This window comes from Malaclemys terrapin, chromosome 7 (assembly GCF_027887155.1).
Source record: "Malaclemys terrapin pileata isolate rMalTer1 chromosome 7, rMalTer1.hap1, whole genome shotgun sequence".
Taxonomy (NCBI): Eukaryota; Metazoa; Chordata; order Testudines; family Emydidae; genus Malaclemys; species Malaclemys terrapin.
Genome location: NC_071511.1, coordinates 6,991,184 through 7,012,702, shown reverse-complemented (window position 1 = coordinate 7,012,702; position 21,519 = coordinate 6,991,184). Strand labels below are relative to the sequence as shown.

The 21,519-nt window shown below is 41.9% G+C and overlaps 1 protein-coding gene across 2 annotated transcripts in view; it reads right to left on the bottom strand.

Annotated features, from left to right (window-relative positions):
* SLC25A26 (solute carrier family 25 member 26) overlaps positions 1-21,519 on the bottom strand; it is a 130,064-nt gene that overhangs the window by 74,307 nt on the left and 34,238 nt on the right. The window contains exons 4-5 of one of the 2 annotated variants that reach the window (XM_054033325.1): positions 18,013-18,117; positions 14,440-14,487 (exon numbers count right to left, since the gene is read on the bottom strand). The exons of the other annotated variant lie outside the window; for it this stretch is intronic. Coding sequence (XP_053889300.1) covers positions 14,440-14,487; positions 18,013-18,117 — 153 coding nt within the window. The remainder of the gene's footprint in view (positions 1-14,439; positions 14,488-18,012; positions 18,118-21,519) is intronic. 2 annotated transcript variants of the gene reach the window in all.

Sequence of the window (21,519 nt, the reverse complement as noted above, 5' to 3'; positions counted from 1 at the left end):
AGTTGATGGTCAAAAGTCAGAGCCGCACTCCCATCTATCTTTTTCAATCACACTAAACCCACATTCTCCTTTCCAAGTCAAAACTAAAGACTAGAGATGATTAAAAAACAAAACGTTGGAGGGCCAAGTGGAATTGTTGCTTAAAATGAAATAGCTTATCTTTGTAGGCCTGCTTTCCTATGTCGTACAGGTAACAAATGGCATCTGTTTGGTAATCTCAGTAGTAATTACTGCACAACTAAATCCACCGCACAATTCGGATCTAAGATCATTGAGAAAATGGGGAAGGCTGCCATTGTGTGTGCAAATTATCCCAACTGAAAATAAAGGAGGTCCTGTTACACAGAGGAGGAAGGCAAGGGAAGGAATAAACCACCGAATGGCTGAATAAGAGCACTCATGAGTTATTTTGTTTAGCAGGTCTGACAGTAATGAAAAAGGAAGGAGATGCAGCGGCTACTTTCAGGTTGCAGAAAAACAATAATGAAGGTGGCTTCTTCTGACTTCACCATTATGTCTGTTTAAATACTCTGGGGTCAACGTTCCAACACACAGGGAGCCATCTGCTGCATCTATTACAACATAAAGACTGAAAAGATCTTTTTTGGGGGGTAAATGGCATACTCTATGAAATCACAAAACATGAATAATTTTATTAATCTGATTCAAAGCTATCACTAGAAAATGAGCTCCAAATCTAAAAACAAAAGTCACGTACGTGTCTGATGTACTTTAAGCGAGGCATTACGATCCATTAGTTATTTACACATCAAAGACGCTCCAGCTGAGTATCCTGAAACAATCAGGGTAAGAAATGCCAAAATCTGATTTCATCCGTGTCCACATGTTGCTTTGAACTTGTAATTCACAGAATTGGTCAGTATATTGAACTAATTATCATGCTTAACGCTTGCCAGTTTTGATGGCTACAATCCTTTATTGTAGAGGAAGAAAATGGGATGAAGGGAAATGGCAAATATGGGGGGAAAGGCGTAGCCTCTGTAATGACATCTGGGGGGGGAAATTAAGAAAGCTGTTTATTTTTCTAACTATTTACTCAGACACAGATTGACAAAACGAACTCCTGCTTTCACACACAGTGTAATGCAAAATACTTGATTTTCACCCCATAGGAAAATTTCCCCCTTTCCTATTGTTTATGTGGGAAATGACCCATAGAACCCAAAGAGGTATATAATATTTTAAAATCAAATAGCAATTTCATAGCAAAGGGGGCTGCCTGCAAGTGGTTAAACTAAAACGTTAAGCAAAAGAAAATGAGAGAGAGTACTATTCAGGCAGACAGAAAAATATAAACAAAAAGTGCACATTTTAACACAGTTCTGATATCTGCAAAGACTTTTCAAAGTAACTTTTTATGGTAATTAGTCACAGTGCTTGGATGTGTACGCAAGCATCTGTTTGCCTCCAATAAGTGTCTTCTAACATCATATTGCTTAGGGTGCAATTAAAATGCAATCTATGGGAAATAGGTTATTACCAGTATTTAGCAGCTAATTCGTTAGGTAATGCCTTAACAAAGCCGTCCTTTGACTGCAGTGCAAAAGCAACTTCAAGGGGATTATCTGCTATTAAGACCTGTACTCAATTATTCAGAATGGTGATAGACTCTTTTTAGAAGGCCTGCATAATTGCATGGTAGAAGTACATGAAAAGTCAAGCTGGAGATCCTTCTGTGTTGTGGTCAATTCTTTCCACTAAAAGGGGGAAAATTAAGCTTCTGATTTTTAAACAGAATCCACAAATGAAAATATTTCCTGTTTCCATGGCTGTTCACCAGCCTACAGACAGGCACTAGATGAACATGCCTAAATGCAAATACATCAAAATACATCTTTTTACCCATACAGATCAACGCTCTATTTATATATTTCAAGGAGGAATTTCCCCACCCCCAGATGTATTCTGGGATTGTTGGTTTGAGGTTTTTTTGTCCCTTCCTCTGAAGCCTTAGAGATGCCCACAGCTGCAGGTGGGACATTGGGTGGGGTTGGCTGGTGCTCTGAGGTCAAACTGAGAATTCTCTCTCATGCGTTTGGCTAGTGGTTCTTGCTCATATGCTCAGAATCTAACTAACTGATCGCCATATGTAGGGTTGGAAAGGAATTTTCCCCAGGTCAGATTGGCAAGGCCCTGGGAGTGTTTCAGCTTCCTCTGCAGTACAGGGCATGGGTCGCTTGCTAGGATCATCTGGGCATATCTGACTAAACCAATTCCCTGCCACTGCAGAGGCCTCAGGCATTGGGGGCATCTCATTCCCTCCTGATTTCTGCCTGTGGCTCACAATATTTTAGTCTCCTGCGGTCTGTAATACTTGGGTCTAATTATGGCTGTCAGACTTGAAGTGGGGACAGGGCTGGGTGTTTTTTAGGGGCCTGTGATATACAGAAGGTCAGACTAGACGATCTGATGTCCCTTCTGGCCGTAAACATCTATGACTCCATATACTTCATTCTTATTCATTGCCGAGAGGTCAAGCAACTGTTGGAATTGATGCAGAGCATTTTTCAAAGTGACATTATTAACTTCTCTTTTCTTCCTCTCTCTGTGCATTGCAGGAAAACAATAGCCCCAAAGGCATCTTTTATCCCACAATGCAGTCAAATGTTCCTTGACCACAAAATGAAATGGTTTTCTTTGACCTTTTATAAAATCATATAAATGCTATGTTATAAGTCAGGTTACCAAACACAAAAGTGTCAGTGCCCTATTGACGTGTGCATTCCTTTGATAAAGTACTATTCCTGAACTTCATCCGTGGCAAGGCATAGCATCCATGCATACGCTCATTCTGACCTTGATTCAGCCAGGTACTTTAACGTGTAACTAACTTTAGGAATATGTGTAGTCAGGTCAACTTCAATAAATGGAACTAGTTTCCAAATATTCGAAAAACAGCAAAAAACTCCACACACTCCATTATTTTTAGACCAGCTTTCTTGATGGGACTGCCACAACATAAGCTATTAGCATAATTTGATGGCATAAGATTTGCTTAGAGTGGGAACAATGAGGAAAACGTACCTAAGAATACACATCTGATTAAATGATGTTATATGACGGCAAGTTTTGGACAAACTGATCCCCCAGTTGACACAATCTCCCATGAAGCCTTCAACTGCAGTGAAAAGCAGAGGAGGCCATTAATCATATTTATCAAGACTGTCTACCGTGGATTTCATGCAGTCAGGGGAAGTGTGCTGTTCTATTGCAGTGACAGGGAGCCAGGCTAAAACAAACTAACCTAATTGTACGGGTCGTTTCCAGAAATAGAAGATATATTAGCAGTACAGCTGTAGAGGCCAAAAGACAAACTACTCTAGCAGACAAAAAAATAGAAATGTGTGAGGTAGGCGACCACTGGCATAAATCTACTAGGTAGGCCAAATCCTGTTTGACTGTCATTGTGTGCATTAAAGTCAATGGGGCAGGATCCAATTTAAAGTCCCAAAGTCCTACACCCGAGGCAGCCCCCAAAGCCTTATTTTTGCTCCTGAATTTAAGGAAATCTCAGTACTGGCTAAAGCCAGATTGGGGGCAGTTAAATACCTGGCAAATCTCCCCTGTGAACTACTGACCACACACTTCAGTTTTGATCTGTGTGGTGCTATTCCTGACCTCTCCCCTGGTATTTGAAGCCAATGAGATCACATTATATCAATGCAGAATTTGGCCCCCTAGTCTTTCTCCTCTGCAAATCTGTGTTAAGATTCTGGGTTAAGCTTCAAACAAAAACAAAAAACAAGAACTGAGTGACCCCCAACTTAATCCTTAATGGAAATCTGTCCACATTACAAAGACAGCACACAGTCTATAGCATTGGCAGTCTTTAACTGGGAAAGGCCCAAGACTGGAATAGCAAGCACAAGACAGATATATCAAGAGATGGGTCATATTGCCAGATCTGCAAGTGAAGCTAAAAAACTCAAGCAAACTATACCTAGCTCTAGCCAGTACTATTAGCTCCTTACTCCAAAAACAGGAAAGTAATTTAAATGCAGCAAACAAAGGCAAAAAAAAGTTCAGGAAACTTCATTTGATTAGTTTCAGAGTAACAGCCGTGTTAGTCTGTATCCGCAAAAAGAAGAACAGGAGTACTTGTGGCACCTTAGAGACTAACAAATTTGTTAGTCTCTAAGGTGCCACAAGTACTCCTGTTTTTCATTTGATTGTTTCAATAAAATTAGCAGAAAAATAAAAATCCAGGGAGAAAGGGCCCCAGTGAAATAATACTAATTCTCTCTGCAGCTCAGACAGCATATCTGATTGGCCTACAGTTTCTGTATGAGCCTGTAATAAAAATCATATGTAAGATATTTATAGTGCATGTTTTTTTTCCTGGTGAAATTGTAGGGGATATGGCATCATAATCTGGGAGCTGCTTCTGTCCCCCACTCCTCCACATATACACACAGACTCCCTGCTTCAGCCCCTACATGCCACCCCAAAAGGGTTTGAAGATAGCTACTTCAGACCTCTGGCTTTCCTTTAAACTAGTTCAGCTTTAACTATGGAGAGACTAGTATCAAACTGTTCTTCAAATCTCATGGCTTCTCTTCCTTTTTTTTTTTTTTTTAATAGATAAGTTTCCCATTAAGAATTTGTACACCTCTACCCCGATATAACGCGACCCGATATAACACGAATTCGGATATAATGCGGTAAAGCAGCGCTCCGGGGGGGCGGGGCTGCGCACTCTGGTGGATCAAAGCAAGTTCGATATAACGCGGTTTCGCCTATAACGCGGTAAGATTTTTTGGCTCCCGAGGACAGCGTTATATCGGGGTAGAGGTGTATTTAAAAATCATACACCTGGGGGGTAGGGGAGTTTGACAGACGTTCCCCAGTACTCAAAGATAGTTGACAATGGGTCTGCAGTCCTTGTGCGGATTTAACTCCTATTCAACTTTACCTGCAGGATTGGGCCCTCATTCATACAATAAGGAGAGGGAATGCACCCATAGGCAGGTTCAGTATCTTAACACCACTATATTTTCAACAGGATTCCCAAATTCTGGTGCACTCCGGGTATCGACTATATCAACCCAGATGACCATTAAACTTATGGTATGTTTGCAAAGCTAAGTGAGTTCACCAAATTCAGAATTCAGGCAAAAGCAGACTCTTAATAAGTTAGTTTAATTAGCCTGAATGCATTAGCCATGGTTCCTCAAAACCTGGGGATTGTGACCTGGTCTAGTGGCCCATGAGCACATCACCATTCCTTTCTTTATGATTAGATGGAATGGAGTGGGGAGGTATCTTGAAACTTCCTGTTATAGCATGTGGTCACAGTATAAAAGAGGTAGAGAACCACTCGACTAGTCCACATTTGGAGTGTCCTAGAACTGGGGAATGTATTCTATCAATTCATATCACATGAAAACTCAGAGGTTCAAAGATGTGAATCCATGTATTAATCCTGAGCTGAATCGCACTCCCTTTACTTACACGAGTAAGCCCCACAAAATTCAATGGGACCACTCCCCTATATAAAATAAAATGAAGAGGGTCTTGCTCATGTTCCCTTTTTTGGTTCGGTTCAGGGGCGTGATTAATGCCAAGTCAATTTCAAGATGCACAGATTAGATCCCTGCAATAAAGGTTTGCTGTAGGTTGACATTGCAGAAATCATAGGCGTCGTGTGCCCTCTAGTGCATGAAATCTGTAGTGATCAAGGCTACATCCATTCAACATGAACATAACAAGGAAATAAAAGAAAAAAGGTCTCACTCCCCCTTTTCACTCCTGACAGTAATCATTTACATAGGAACAGTAATGCCCAGATTTTTTATTGCCTTTCCCTTTAACTACCTAAAAAAAAAAGTCAGCCCCCTTAACAGAACTACAGAAACCTGAGACTACTAGGCCAGATGCTGAAATCAGATAATTGTTGCTAGTGTTAGTTGGGATTACGGCTTATTTCAGGGCAAAACAAAGTCCCTCTCCAGCGAGAATTTCCTGTTTGAGTGACATCGGTTTCTATTGCCAATATCCTGCCACAGCAAATAATCCTACATTTGTACAGGATTTTTAACCCCTATGGATCTCAAATTGCTTTTTTTTTAAAGGTATATGTTGTAATCATGGGTATTGTACATATGTGCTTCAAATAATACATAGTCTCTCTCTCACACACACACACACACACACACACACACACACACACACACACACACACAAACCAGTGCACACAGTGGACTGAGGTCATCTCCAGAATGGAGGCTGGTGACTCTTTAGCAGTACACAGCAGTATTATATCACTAATTGGGACAGAAGTGAAGACTCCTGTATTCAACTGAAAACTGCAGAAAGAATTTAGATAGACATAATGCTGTTGCCTATAGTACAGAAGTTGACACCAATAGTAAGGCAAAAATGCCATGAGATTCCCTCCTACATCCCTTTTTAAGCAAATCACAAGCGTTAGAGTCCACAAAAGAAGACACCAGGCCAGATTTACAAAACTATTAGGTGCCTACCCTGTTTCCCCGAAAATAAGACAGTGTCTTATATTAATTTTTGCTCCCAAAGATGCGCTAGGTCTTATTTTCAGGGGATGTCTTATTTTTCAGAAATGAAAAATGCCTTATTATCGGTGGATGCCTTATTATCGGGGAGGTCTTATTATCGGGGGGATGCCTTATATTACAACGAGAGGCAAAACTGTAAGTAGGCCTTATTTTCGGAGGATGTCTTATTTTCGGGGAAACAGGGTAGTAAGATTTTCAAAAGCAGCTAAACAGGTTAGGTGCCTAGCTCCCGCTGACTTCCACACCATGCTGCTAGACTCTAAAGAGAAAGTGCCATCCCCATTCCCACAACACTTTGGAAGTCTCCAGTGCAATGACTGAGCGCATTTGATCCTGCTAAATTTATAAACTCTGATGAGATTTACTCCTGGTGGAATTTTGCGCCAAAAAATTAAAAATTCTGCAACAAAAAATTAAAAATTCTGTGCACAATACTTCTAAATTCTGCAAAATTCTGCATTATTTTATTTGTCAAAATAACACAATATAATCACACCAGTCTGTCCTCCCTGACTAGTCCTTGTGAGCCCCTGTCTGACACCCTGCCCCCCAGTATCCCACATATCCTGTCTCCTGACCTGGCCTGACAAGCGCTGCTAAGGCATCTCTCTCTTTCCTCACTGTGGGGGAGCTGCAACTTTGCTCTATCGCCACAGCGCCCTCAGGTGGGCAAACGGCAGAACTACGGCAACATTTTGGCAGAAGCTGGTGAAAAATTAGAAATCCGCGGGGCTCATTAAATATGCATGCACGCAGTAGCACAGAATTCCCCCAGGAGTAGAGATTGCAACCCAATACAGACATTTTTAGTCTTCAAGATTCCTTCTTCTTTCTATCTATGCACAACTCTTTCAGCTTCCTCCCCCCGTTCCCCCCAACAAGGGAAATCCATCTCTGTCTCTGCACTTCCCGGTGTTATATTTAACATCCCAGATTGTTGAGGCAAAGCACCTTGTCTCGGATTTGTCTTTTTAGCTCTTGTAGGAGAGTGTGAGTGTAACTAGAACATAGTGAACCTTGTCACATGCAATTTTATTTGGGAGGGAGGGACTCACATTAAGTTTCCCCACCAGACATGATAATGATTGAGAGCGAATTCTTTAAATGGTTGCCAAACTTGTGGTATCGAGAGCAACCAATGCCAAGAACACACCTGTGAGGTGATCAGAAGTCACAGCATGAGCAAACTAGAGCACAGTGTGGCAGGTGCCTCCTCTCCTTTTCTGGATCCTAGCACATGGCTGGAACTCGTCTCTGTGTTCATGATTACTGCAGAAAGTGCTGTCTTCAAAACGCCTTATTAAGCTCCCTTTTAAGTCTCTGAGCCCCTATCTGAAGCATGAAATCAAATAGGCTTCCCACCAGACCCCACTCACATGCACATTCATTTGAAAAGGATTTGCTTTATTAAATCTTGTGTGCCCTAAATATGGCGCACAGTTTTCAACAGATCTTGCCTACCCACAGAGTCCAGATGCAACACTTTAGATTTTAAATACAGTATAATTTTGCATGTAAAGAGCCCATTGCATCCAGATATATTACAGGCTCACACATTACAGACGTGAGGCAGTGCAAAAAAGTGCCCCATGTCCAACGTTAAACAGCAAACTGGTGGCAGAATCATGATTCCGGGACTTCATTTCTCCTGCTCTACCAATGGACCAGGTTGTAGCTATGTTATACACGTGTGTCTAGCACCTAACTATAAAAAGAAGGTGCATTCAATTAAATAGGCAAGAGGACCTGGCATAATTAAGGTGAGGAGTCATTTATCTGTACGTGTGAGATACAGGACATTCCCTTTCTGCCTTGGTCCATTCAAACCAAAGTCTGTTGACCTTCCAGGCATGTCACATGGACTGTTTATTCACACATCAGTTACAAAAAAAACAGGGTTATTTTGTGGACTTTGAAAGTTATTTCAATGACTTTTTAGACATCTATTTTTGTTTTTAAATGTTATTCTACTGTGCCTAGAGAGAGTAATAACTACACTGTATATAATGCAAAAATAAATGATCGATAGCTCCATTTACGGTATTCCAGCTTGCGATCTAGAAAGTGAGTTTCCAAAATATATTAGAGCACAAGGCCACTGGATCCTGAACTATGGAGACCAGCCTCCCTATTTCACCATGGAGAATTGCCTCAGGTACTTAAGGACCTTTTAAAATGAAATTACCTTGCTGACATGGGTGGAACACTTGGGTGTTTCTATCTCCCTAAGAGCTAATACACGCCAGAGATGTGCTTTTCAAAATAGCACAGTGTTAAACTGAAAGGGAGGAATTGATTAAAGAGTACAGTGGGGCAGTATAGACACCTTCCAACAAGACTTTTCAACCTAGCCCTAGTGGATATCCCATTAAGTACACCACAAAAATTGTGCACATTTCCCACAAATATTGGACTGGCTGTTTAACCTGTCTTCCAGTTCCCAATCCTGTCTCAGTGTTTTGGTGCTAGTTGAAAATACTCTTCAGTTTAAGAAACTCTGGTTGCCTAAGAAGAGTCTAAAGCCTCAGTCATGCAAAGTGAACCATTGTAGACAGATCCTGAGCAGTTCTCTTTATAGCCTAAAAAAGCAAATTCTGCTTAAATCCAGCATATTAAGAGCTTCATGAGGAAAACAAACAAACAAACAAACCAAAACAAAAACAGGTGGTTTCCCAGAGAACAAAGTGAAGACAGCTATTGTGTGCATTTTGTTAGAGAACATTATGTTTGGTTTTTCAAACAAGTGTTGTGTTAAGAAACTGGATTATTTGCCTGATTCTGCTAAGGTGTGTGTATACTGTGTGTATTAAATACACAAAAAGCTATACAAAGATGAAAGACCAAGGTCAACATTTTAATTGCACAAGTCAGAGAAGATTCCATCAGCACCCTTGTTCTACCCTGTAGCAATAAACCTAAAAAACTAAGAGCCAAGAAGACCAGGATATTTATATCAAGATATTATAACAAAAGGAACACACAAGAGCTACATCCATTATATGGCACCCTAGGATTCACTTGTAAACAAGGCTGACTGTTTTCTAACTGCAGTCACTAACCCTCAGAAATTCTAACCCACGGCCTAAGAGCTCCCCCATTTTCTAAATGCCTCCCTTGGGTTTCACCCTTTTATACAAGCCTTTCCCAGAATGCTCGGCAAATTGGCACTTTAAATTTGGGAGAGAGTAACAGGTGCAGCTATTAGAGGGTCATTTGGCTTCTAACTGCTGCGGGTTGCACCTCACTCTCTGCCAGGTAATAAGATATTTTGAGGCTTTTTTGTTGTTGTTGTTACTTTTCTTAGCTTTCTCCTCTTAAAACATAGCAAGTTCTCACAGCCCCCTTGTGTATAAGTATTTATGATAGCCAACAGCTCCAGCAAAATTGCTGCTATGTATTTCACTGGGGGGCTGCCATCTAAGATGTCAACAAGATTTCCTCGTAACTGGTTCACTCTCTCAGAAGGGATACAGCTGAAATGTCCTTTCCCCTTCCAGTAACAAGCTGGCTACTGCCTTTGCTCATTTGCACTCTTGGCTACTTTAAGCGCCATCTGAGGTAACACTGTGATCCATTTTCCTGAAGGCAAAGACCTTCCTAAAGGTTTGAATCCACTCATCAGCCCATGACCCCAGTGTTTTTACTTTAACATGAAGGCCCTAATCCCGCAATTAGCTCTACCCAGGCAGTGCTGTTTTGACTTCAATAGCTCACACCCAGCTGCTGAAAGCTCACTGCAGGATGGGAGCCCAAGTTTCCTCAGACAAGACTAAGTACGAAGTGCACGTTTATTCAAGATGATTCAAATGCCAGGCTTGATCTTCTAAAGCAAAGCTTCTGTCAGGTTATCGGTGAGCAAGAAAACCCACCAAGAGCTGAAAATCACCTACTATTTCTTCTTCAGTTCACTCCTGAGCTGGGACAAGCATAAAAAATGTTCAATCCAGCTGTAATATGTTTAGAAGTGACAAATTATTGGGCTTTTTTAAATTAGCACTTTGCATTTTCCAAGCACTAGCAGTAATTTACAACAAAAGTGACATTTCAACCTTAACTCTGCTATTGCTACTGTGACGCTACCATATACATGCACAGAGATGCCTAGAGTGAAGTCATTCATTATACAGTGAGCTATGGTAAATAGCGAGATTTGACAAGGTGCTTCATTTTCATTTGTGTCGTAGTCTCATTGATCGCAATGTCCATTTAAGACATCTGTTAGAAGGCTGTAGCATTAAAGTAAATGGAAAAATTCCAAGGAGAACTCAGGGTTTGCTCTCTTTTTCCCATGAACTTAACATTATGGAATTTTAACAGATGCTCTACTTGGTCATAGTTAATAAAAAGAATTATGCAGGAATTAAAACTCTGGCTCAGTTTGCTTGTGTCGAGTCTCAGCAGAAGTAGTAAATTAAGATATTCTGGAGACCTTATAATGGATATTTTCTCTTGCCTTGCTGTAAGATTGTCGGGGAGTTTTTGTGAACAAATTTTTCGGTGTGGGGGAAAGTGATAATTCACGCCCCCTCTCACTAGCATGATCTACTTTCTACAAAATGGTGTACTACCCCCCTAGAAAGTGTCTCTCTCACTTGGAAATGACATCATGAGAATTCCATGTCTTCTCACAACCTTCTGTGTCCTGCCACTTATCCAGACAGGAAAGTCTCACTGAGCAACCATGTAGCCCAGCCCTCCTTGTGCTCTAGTCCAGCAGCTCTCTTCCGGGAGCATGAGGGTGCGTCTTTCAGGCTGGTACTAGCAATGCTAGTGCATGTGTGGAGGAACAGACCCACAAATGCAATGCACCTAATCTCCCTTGGGTTCTGGGGTCAGCTCAAAGGCAGATAGAAGCAAAATGGAGGAAGATGTAGGTACCAGTAGGAAATGGGGTTTGAGAGGGAAGAGACACTAAAAGGGGAATGAGAAATTTGTGGAAACCAAAGGGGAAGGTACAGACACATGTACTAGCCATCTGCTCTGAGTTAGGAGAGAATCTTAAGTAGTGGCTCAGTTCTCCACTCTGCTCCTCCATTGAAGTTCATTAATATGTTAGGCCCTATTAAAAAAATAATAATCCAACACTGAAGCCCATATACTGAAACTCCCTTTCTTCTGTAACTAAAATGGCTTGTGCAAGCAAAAGCTGAAGCATGCAAAGAGATTCCATAAACAACAGATTCAGCTAGAATTAAATGTTCCTGTATGCATACAATACAGAGAACACATGGAGGTATCTAATGAATTAACACAGGCTTTTATAGAAGCCCTTCTGCTGAAGGAAGGAAGAAATGCATTCTAAAAGTAGGTAGGGGGAGGAGAGGGAACACCCAGAAAAAATTTCAGCTTTACAACATTTCCAGCAAAGAGTTCAACATGCTGCTTTTACTCAGACTATCAAATGGACACTTCACTGCAAAGAGCGATATTTAGTGTCACAAAATGTGATAGTCTTAACATTGTGTTAAAAGGATAGGGGTTGGGTTTTTTTTTTAAACAGATCACCTATTATTTGTTTCATTTTGAAGAGAAACCACATTTCATTAGGCAATCATTTTTCTCATTCTATTGGACAGATACTCCAAAAAAGCAATATTTCAACTGAAATCAGTTCTGAAGGATCATTTATGAATATACATAGTAGAAAGGACCCCAATTAAATTTCCGACAAAGTCCTGCTATTTTAGGTAAACAAAGTGATCTCGGAAGGGTCACACACTGAGCTAGGAGAAGGGCCTATAAATTAATTACCGTCCTGAGATATGTCAAAACAAATTTTAAAGAGACTTGCATCCAGTTGTAACCATGTGTTTTATCTGTTAGTATGCAAAATCTGTATTCTATGGCATCTAAATTTATTCATTTATTCAGAACCCCTCGGAGAAATCAAAAAGGCTTGTTGCCCTCTTTTGCCTGCCTCCAGATGAAATCGGAGGGAATAACATATGTTTAGTGAGCCAGAAAATAAGTACAGGATGAAGCTGTGGTGGGGGTTATGTTTCAGAAAAGCAAGTGCCATCTTCACACAAATAACTAATTTTTGAAACATTTGGAGTGGCTAAAATAAACTCTGGCATTAACATTTGTTCGTACTTAAAGCAACACTATATTTGTGATTTTCTTACTTTATGTAGTAAGGTTTACACAATACATATATCTTTATCCCCGAATACAGTTTTGGGCATGAACGAAAGTTCTTTAAAGCAATGAATGCTGCTGAAAGCAGGCTTTCAAATGCTAATTAGTTAGCATTACTATCAATGGTAATATAAATAATGAATATGTCTTTTCTAATGGTAAAAATCTATTCTGAGTTTTTTTAAAAGGCTAAGATTCAACCCTGATTGCTTAGCTAAGTGACATTTAAGAACAAAATACATGTGCTACACATAACTAAACACAGTAGGTAAAGCACAATTCTGTACTATTAGGGCAGGTCTTCACTACGGGGGGGGGTCGATTTAAGATACGCAAATTCAGTTACGCGAATAGCGTAGCTGAATTCGACCTATTGGAGCCGACTTACCCCGCTGTGAGGACGGCAGCAAAATCGACCTCCGCGGCTCCCCGTCGACGGCGCTTACTTCCACCTCCACTGTGGAGTAAGAGCGTCGATTCGGGGATCGATTGTCGCGTCCCGACGAGATGCGATAATTCGATCCCCGAGAGATCGATTTCTACCCGCCGATTCAGGTGGGTAGTGTAGACCTAGCCTTATTTTCAGAGGAAACCAATCCTGTATCCTTCTCTAAAGTGTTCACAATGCAATTTCTACTTTTGCAAATGACAAACCTGCACAAGAAGTTTAAACCTATATCACCACATTACAATCTAAGCAAAGTATTTTCGTTTAAATGTACTACTCAATACTTTTTAGAGTGCAAGGGAGTTCTAAGATTAGAATCACAATATAACTGTTGGGAATCCTCCCAATACTAATATGTAGAGGGAATCCATATTCATCTTGCACTCTCCAAATGAGAGCGACAAGCAAGTCACAGACGAAGCATATTCAAAGACAAAAAAAATCACTACAACATAAATGCTTCGATCATACAATCAGATTCCCGAGGGCAGAGCTCTGCTCCCACTGACTTCAGCAGGGCTTCACAAAGCATCCAATTACAGAATCAGGGCCAAAACCACAACTAATACCTAAAGAGAGCAACAACACTGAAATTGCATGCTGGCTCTGATCTTGCTCCCAATTAATTCAGCGGGAACAGACTGGGCCCACAAAATTCAACAGAAGAATTTTTAATTCCTTTTAAAAGAAGTCTCTCTCTTTGACAAAGTGTCACAACAACACATTAAAGAAAGTGCAAATCCTGAGATTCACCAATATTTTTAACTTTTAAAAAAACTTTTTAGCTTAGTTGGGTAAAGTGTACTTTCAGTATTTATTCTTCCCTATGACAGAGTTCCTTGGATTTAGGGTCAAAGAAAGTTGCATTACATTTATACGTCTTGCTGTGAAAGGCTGTATGTATTTCTTACACAGAAACAGGGACTGAGAGCCAGATAGTGCTACCCTGTGTATAAACACTTACTGGATGCACGTCCCAGAACGTACACAATTTTACCAATACTTTATTTTGTACTTCTTCATAATTGATACATTTCCATTCGATTACATCCACGCAGCATCAAAACTAAGAGGATTGAGGCACAGATTAGTTGCCACTTATATATCATAGATGCTTATCCATGTTTTATCTAAGCTCCCATTACATACCCATAACTAGTTAACTTACCTAGAATGAAAGATTTGAATTGAAAGTTTGCAGAGCATCTGTTTGACGCAGTTGTACCACGATTTCTTTTTCCCAACAAGATATGATACAGTGCAACAGAACAATTTCAAAACAGAAAACAAGTGTTTTACCTCTCGTAATACTGTGCTTTTATAACCTCGATAAAGTCCTTGAATACCCTGTAAAGCAACAAATGAAAGCTTCAGCTATAGAGACTTACATTAGCAGATACTACAATTTACTGATGTTTAATTACATGGCAGGTATTACAGCCTTACTGAGAGCAAGACCTGAACTTCTAATGAATTGATCAGATTGATTATAGCACTGAACACGGTCTTCCAAGGTTTACCACACCAGTAGTTTTTATCTTCCTTTCAAAGCATGTTTAACCTGTGCGAAGAATAATCAGATATCCATACACCTCAAGTAGAAAACAGAAGAGCAGGAAGGCACAGAAATACATTACTTCATACTCGGACTACCTAATATTTGCCATGCGCAGCCGCAGAGCTAGAAGCCTCCACTCTTCCAAATGCATATGTAAGCAGAGTAGCAGGATGTTCAGGTTAAGTGGCCCACATGAAATTGGCATCTAGGATGACAAGCTGGCCATACGTCTGGTTTCTTAATTGCTCTGGTTCAGAGTCACTGTTAGGAAAGACTTTTAAATGTTTTATTTGTAATCAGTTGATAAAATTTTTGCACTGCATGTATATCAGGGTTCAGTTCTCCTTTCAGTGCCTCTATGACAGTATCTCCAACACCGGTAGATCTTGTGGGTCAGGGATGGGATGGAAAAAGAAGAGAGGAGGAAAAGCAGACGTTATTTTCCCATAACTGGAGTTGTCTGAGAGCTGCAGCCTTGTAACATCAGCCTAAAAAGTGTGCTAGTCCAGCTATAAAATCTGCTCACCCAGGCTCACCAGAAGGACGACAAAGATGGAAAAATTAGAGATAATTTTTTTTTTTTAAATGAATGCTGGTTTTGGGTGCCTAACCTGACACCTGAAAGGGGCTTGATTTTAAGAAGTGTACAGAGCTCAACCTCAGAAAATCAGTATCTATCCCTTCCTCCCCCTTTACAGGCATCTCAAGTTCAGCACCCAAAAGTCAGCAGATATTTTTTCAAAATGTAGGTCATAGTATTTAACACTCATGCAAAAGAAAAAATGACCCTGGGTGCCTAACCCACAAATTAAGTATTGCAAACTAATGCAAAAGGCCTAAACGTATCCACTTAGCCTTTCCTCAACAGCCCTCCACCCCCCCCCTTTTTTTTTTTTTTTTTAAAGGTAGCAGGGAGAGGAAGAGTCTGGAAACTGATTTTCCATCATGAGGAAATTAACAAGTAGAATTTTGCAAGGCTGCTCTATCATTCCTCCATCTTGGATCTCAGATGGTAATGTTTAGGACTCCATCTGCCCTGTCTGCACGTCTGAAGCAGTTTTAGCAACAACTGTGGCTCTGAGCATATCAATGCTGCTAGCCCAGTTTCAACTATATAAAGGAAGGAAGGTCCAGTGGTTAAGGCACTAGCCTAGGACTCGGGAGACCTGGGTTCAAGTCCCTGCTCTACTAAAGACTCTGTGTGATTAGGGCAAGTCACTTAGCCTCTGTGCCTCAATTTCCCCAACTGTAAAATAGGGATAATAGCACTGCCCCACTCACAACTGTGAGGATAAATATATTAAAGATTGACAAAGAGTCCTGTGGCACCTTATAGACTAACAGAAGTATTGAAGCATGAGCTTTCGTGGGTGAATACCCAATTCGTCAGTTGCATGCTTATGCTCCAATACGTCTGTTAGTCTATAAGGTGCCACAGGACTCTGTCACTTTTTACAGATCCAGACTAACATGGATATTAGTTACCCCTCTGATATTAAAGATTGTAAGTATCCAAGATTGATAGATAGTATGGGAAGTAGAAAGAGATGTGACAGAGAAAGCATGTATCTTTAAGGAGAGAGAGAGATTATAGCCTCCACACAACACTTTAGGGCTTGACTACGTAGTATGGCAATGCACACTACAGGGATGTGATATCTAAAGCACACTAACGTGTTGGTCCATGTAGACCCTGCTGGTGTGCACTAAATGTGCTCTTCAGTACTACGCTAAAGCGTGCTTGCCAACTTTTAGTGCACACCAGTAGGTTCTACATGGACCAATTAATGCAAAACACGTTAGTCACACCCTCACAGAGCGCATTACCTGACTAGTGCATCGACCTACATTTACGGAGCAAAGCAGAACAGAACCAGAATCACAGTATTGACAAGCATGCGAGGAAGATGAGTGCCACCTTTCACAGAAAGGATTTTAATATAGTCCTTGGCTGGTACAGTCTCTCCAGGGTCCTGATTTCTGGGAAAATGAGACTCCAGAAATATCAAGGAAAACTTTTTATAGTTTGGAGTCTAAGCTGCCACTCCAACACCACCTTTGAAACTTAGGCCTTGGCTACACTTACCAGCTAGTTCGACGGCTGGAAATCGAAGTTCTGGGTTCGACTTATCGCGTCTAGTCTGGACGCGATAAGTCGAACCCGGAAGTGCTTGCCGTCGACTGCGGTACTCCAGCTCGGCGAGAGGAGTACCGCGGAGTCGACGGGGGAGCCTGCCTGCCGCGTGTGGACCAAGGTAAGTTCGAACTAAGGTACTTCGACTTCAGCTACGTTATTCACGTAGCTGAAGTTGCGTACCTTAGTTCGAATTAGGGGGGGTAGTGTAGACCAAGCCTTAAAATCACTCTCTTCCCCAGCATTTATGCAGACACGTGCCCAATATTTCTTCTATCAACTGCGTTTGCTGGCTCAGAATTTCACAGTCAGATACCTGGTCAGTAGCAGATACTGAAGCCCAATGCTCAGATGACTGCCTCAGACAGAGGAAGGATCCTATTGGCTTAAAAGGACATAGAGGAAACTTGGCCCGTGCTCCTGGGTAGTATCCAGGAAACACTGGAGACACATCCTTATGGGGATTAAAGGGCGTTAGTGGAAACTTGTTTATATTTGGAAATGCGGGAAGTAGAGCTTAGAGGCTATGCTCCAACCACCAACCTGCTCCACTCACTCCTGGAGTAGAGGTACAAAGAGAATCAACTCTGCAGGAAGGGATTCAGTTCTTGTGACGGGCCTCAGGCGAAGGGACGACTCGCCGTGGAGGACGAGTCATCATCGGGGACACATGTGAAATGCTTTCCCTGACAATGGGTGCTAAAGTAATCTCCCTGGGATGTTGCTTTTGCCTATCACACACAAGGGAAAGACAAGGACCCAACAGTTCCAGGCATGTGTATCAGCATGGCAGAAAGGATGCAGTACCATAAACATTATGCTAATGACACTTTCTTTCTGCAAATCCCAGGAGAACTTTAAATGCTTTAATTCATTAACCCTAGATGTAGCACAGGCAGCTCTGCTACTAACGAGGCCATGGAACCAGCAGACTGATTTGAAAGAGTTAAATTACTGCATAAGGCATTATAGAAACTAGAGGATTTTAACCCATGTTTCCAGGTGCAGATGCCCCAAATATGAAGAGAAGCAACATAACTCGCTAGCATTCTATTCCAATGTAACATGCCAATAACGCTTTGCCAAAGGATAGTTTTGGAAAGTTGCTAGGAACATACAGCACTGGACTTGGGGAACAGTTGGAAGCAGCTATAATTCACAAGTTTTGATCAGACCTTACCTCTTGATATAAGGTGTTGGAAAGAACTCGAAAGGTACTGGATGAAGGAGAAACTTGAGCCCTCTGCTTTACAACTTCAGAAGGAACCCGTATTAGACAGGCAACCTGTAAAAGAAGCCTATAATTAGACTACACACACCTGAGTCCACTTCCCTTATATAGTTAGTTTGTTTTCTTTTCTTTCCACACAGTGAAACCTGCAAAACTGAGAAACAGTTTGTATATTTCGGAGTCAATCTTAAAAACTGTTGGTGAGACACTTACACTCACTGCCAGACAGTGCCATGTGCTTGCTGAAATCAGAACGTACAACGCTACACTAATGAAAAATAGAAATGTCCTCCACAAATGTTTCAGTTTGAAAGTGACTCTCAAAGCAGAAGCGGATTTGGGGTAAGGGATCATTAAAGAAAAAGGGAAAGCTTGAAAGTTATTTCGAAGTCACAGGAATCCTTCTCAATATTAGCACTGTAAATAGGACATGTGGGAAGACTTTTCTCCAGACCAATTTGCATGTGCTTGTTTTCCAAATAAGCAAGACAGTCACATTATGTCCTCTAGTGACCAAAATTGAGGAACACGTCACCGAGCATTGGATGGAAATAAAAATATTTATTGTAAAGAGTCCCTTCATATGCATGGCGAAGCACAGTCACTGCAGGGAGAAGCAAGTACTGGCGCTGATGTTTCCTGGCCTCTCCAGCCACCAGACCTGCCATCCAAGAAGGGGAGCCTCAAGGCTGGGTGCCATAAAGGGTTCCCTGCAACTAGTGGCTCTCCCCAGCTGCCAGGGTGGACTTATTTACAAAGTCTGTAACCTGTTCTTGCGACACACAATAAGCTGAGGTCAGTTAAGGTTGCATGTGGGTGTGGTTTTTGAGGAATGGGCCCCCAGGCACTGCGGGTGAGTTTGTATGGCTGACGCAAAGGGGTGGCAGCTGTTCACGTGAGGAGTAGGTGTGTGAGGGCATTTAGACGTTGTTGTGAGGACGGTAAGAGAGTTAAATAAGCTCAGTTTGAAGGGTGGTGTTGCCTCCAGTGGTGAATTCCTTGATTTTTTTTTTTAATTTGTGATTGCATAGATAAGAAATTACGTAACTTTAACAAGTGTGTGTGGCATTTTCATTCTGTATTTGTGGCCTGTCTGTATTGGAAGACCCTATTGCCACATAAAAAGAAGTACAGGTAAAAGTGCTGCAGGAAGAATAACTCTCCCAAGCCAGGATGCAAGTAACTCAGATAAACATACCAAATCCCCACCCTGCTCAGCACCATATGCATCCTCATACGCTCCTCTCTTCCTGCTTTTTTCCTTTGGAAACAAACAGGACTCTGCTCCTAAGCTTCCCCCCTGAATTCAGTTAGGGTCCTCCTTGCAAGGCTCCTCTGTTCTTGCCCCTTAAGTCAGTTTACTGAAACGCTCCAAGGGCTTTTTTTTTTTTTTTAACATACTCCTAGGTTGTGGCTACCAGGACCCAATTGATCTGGCTACGCGGATAAATCGCCCAGAGTCCCACATCTCAGTGCAGCTGCTTCCCTGTTATGATGGGAGTTCCTCATACTGTGCCGTGGAAGAATCTGATCCCTGAATCTTTTGACTTTTCTATTGTGTTTTAACAACACAATAGCAGTGGTTTATTTGCATAGAACAGTAACTTATCACAACACTGGAAACCCTGAGAATAACAGGGTATTTTTAAAGATTAAGGACTAGATTCTGCCCTATGCTAAGGCCCTTTTACATCACACCAGCAGTGTAAAGGAGGCAGAAATGGCCCCTATAGAATCTTCCAGTCAGAGAGAGATTCCCTATCTGGTACAGAACTGATATAATGGCTTGGTGCCAGCTCTCTTCCCAGACTCTGACACACGAGGCAGGGAGAGGGCAGAAAGAGACACGGTCAGTGTACTTGCACTCCCGCTGTGCTGATGTAATGGCCTATAAAAGTCTTCTGGCCTTCAAACCAATTTCTCCATCACACACAAGCTCCCCACAGACCAGAACACATCAACTCAAAGCCAGAACACATCACACCCTGCCAGAACAACAGATGCAAAACCAGCATCTCCATTGCTACAATGATCAACACCCCACACAACACACCTTTCAGGATCCATGGGTCTTACACATGCCTATCACAACACGTGGCGTACCTCATCCAATGCACTAAATGCCCCAACAACAACTCTGTGGGTGAAATCAGACATCACTACGCTCTCCAATGAACTTGCACGGAAAAACAGTAAGACAAAAACCATCATATCCTGGGGGTGAACACTTTTCACAAAGCAATCACTCTATATCTGACCTCTCAGTCCTCATCCTCAAAGGAAACCTGCACAACACCGTCAAAAGATGAGTCTGGGAGCTTCAATTCATAACTTTGCTGGACACTAAAAATCATGGAATGAACAGAGACACTGGATTTATGGCTTATTACAACAATCAATCACCCACTAACTCCCCACCCCCAGCTTTCTCCTAGCCATTACAGAAGGGGTGTTAACAGGCTACTTCCCCATAAATGGTCCCTTGAAATGTGTTAACTGCTTATATTCAACAATCTGATTCACCTTAGCTGTGACATTCTGGGTTAGGGATGTAAATATTGGTTAAAAAAGTTAACTCATTAAAATTATATCATTGAACTGGTTAACCGTTAACCGAAATCACTCCAGAGGACCTGGCGTGGAGGGGGCTCGGGATGGGGTCCCTCTGGCTGGCGCAGGGCCGCTGGGGTTAACGTTTAAAGTCGGTTAACGGTAAGCCTAATGCTTACTGGTTAACCTTTTACATCCCTACTCTGGGTATGTCTACACTGCAATGTAAGCCCAGGCTCAGGGCAGGTCTACACTTAAAACGCTGCACTGATACGGCTGCACCACGGTAGCGCTTTAATGAAGATGCTAAGCCAACGGGAGAGAGCTTCTCCCGTAATCTCAGGCTAGGTCTACACTGGCGCTTTCGTCGCTAAAACCTATGTCACTCGGGGTGTGGAAACCCACCCCCGACCCCCCTGAACAACAAAAGTTTTAGTGATGAAAAGTGCTGGTGTGGACAGTGCTTCATCGGCGGGAGCCGCGCTCCCATCGACGAAATTACCGCCCCTCATTGGGGGTGGTTTTATTGTGTCGCTCTCTCCCGGCAATGAAGAGCAGCCGCACAGAACACCTTACAACAGCGCAGCTGCATGGGTGCGGCTGCAGCAGCACAGCCGTGCCATTGTAAGGTGTGCTGTGTAACATAGCCTTAGTTCATCCACCTCCGCGAGAGGCGGTAGCTATGTTGGTGGGAGAAGCTCTCTCGCTGAGATAGTTATACCGACAGTAAACAGCGCTATGTCACGGAGGGGTGTGGATTATTCACACCTCTGAGCGACGTAGTTATAGTAATTCTGTAGTGTAGACCAGAGCTCAGACTCAGACTTGAGTCCAACCTCCCCCCCCCCACTTCTGTCTACATGCAAATCTGTCACACTCAGGCTCAAAGGTAGGGTCCTAGGACTC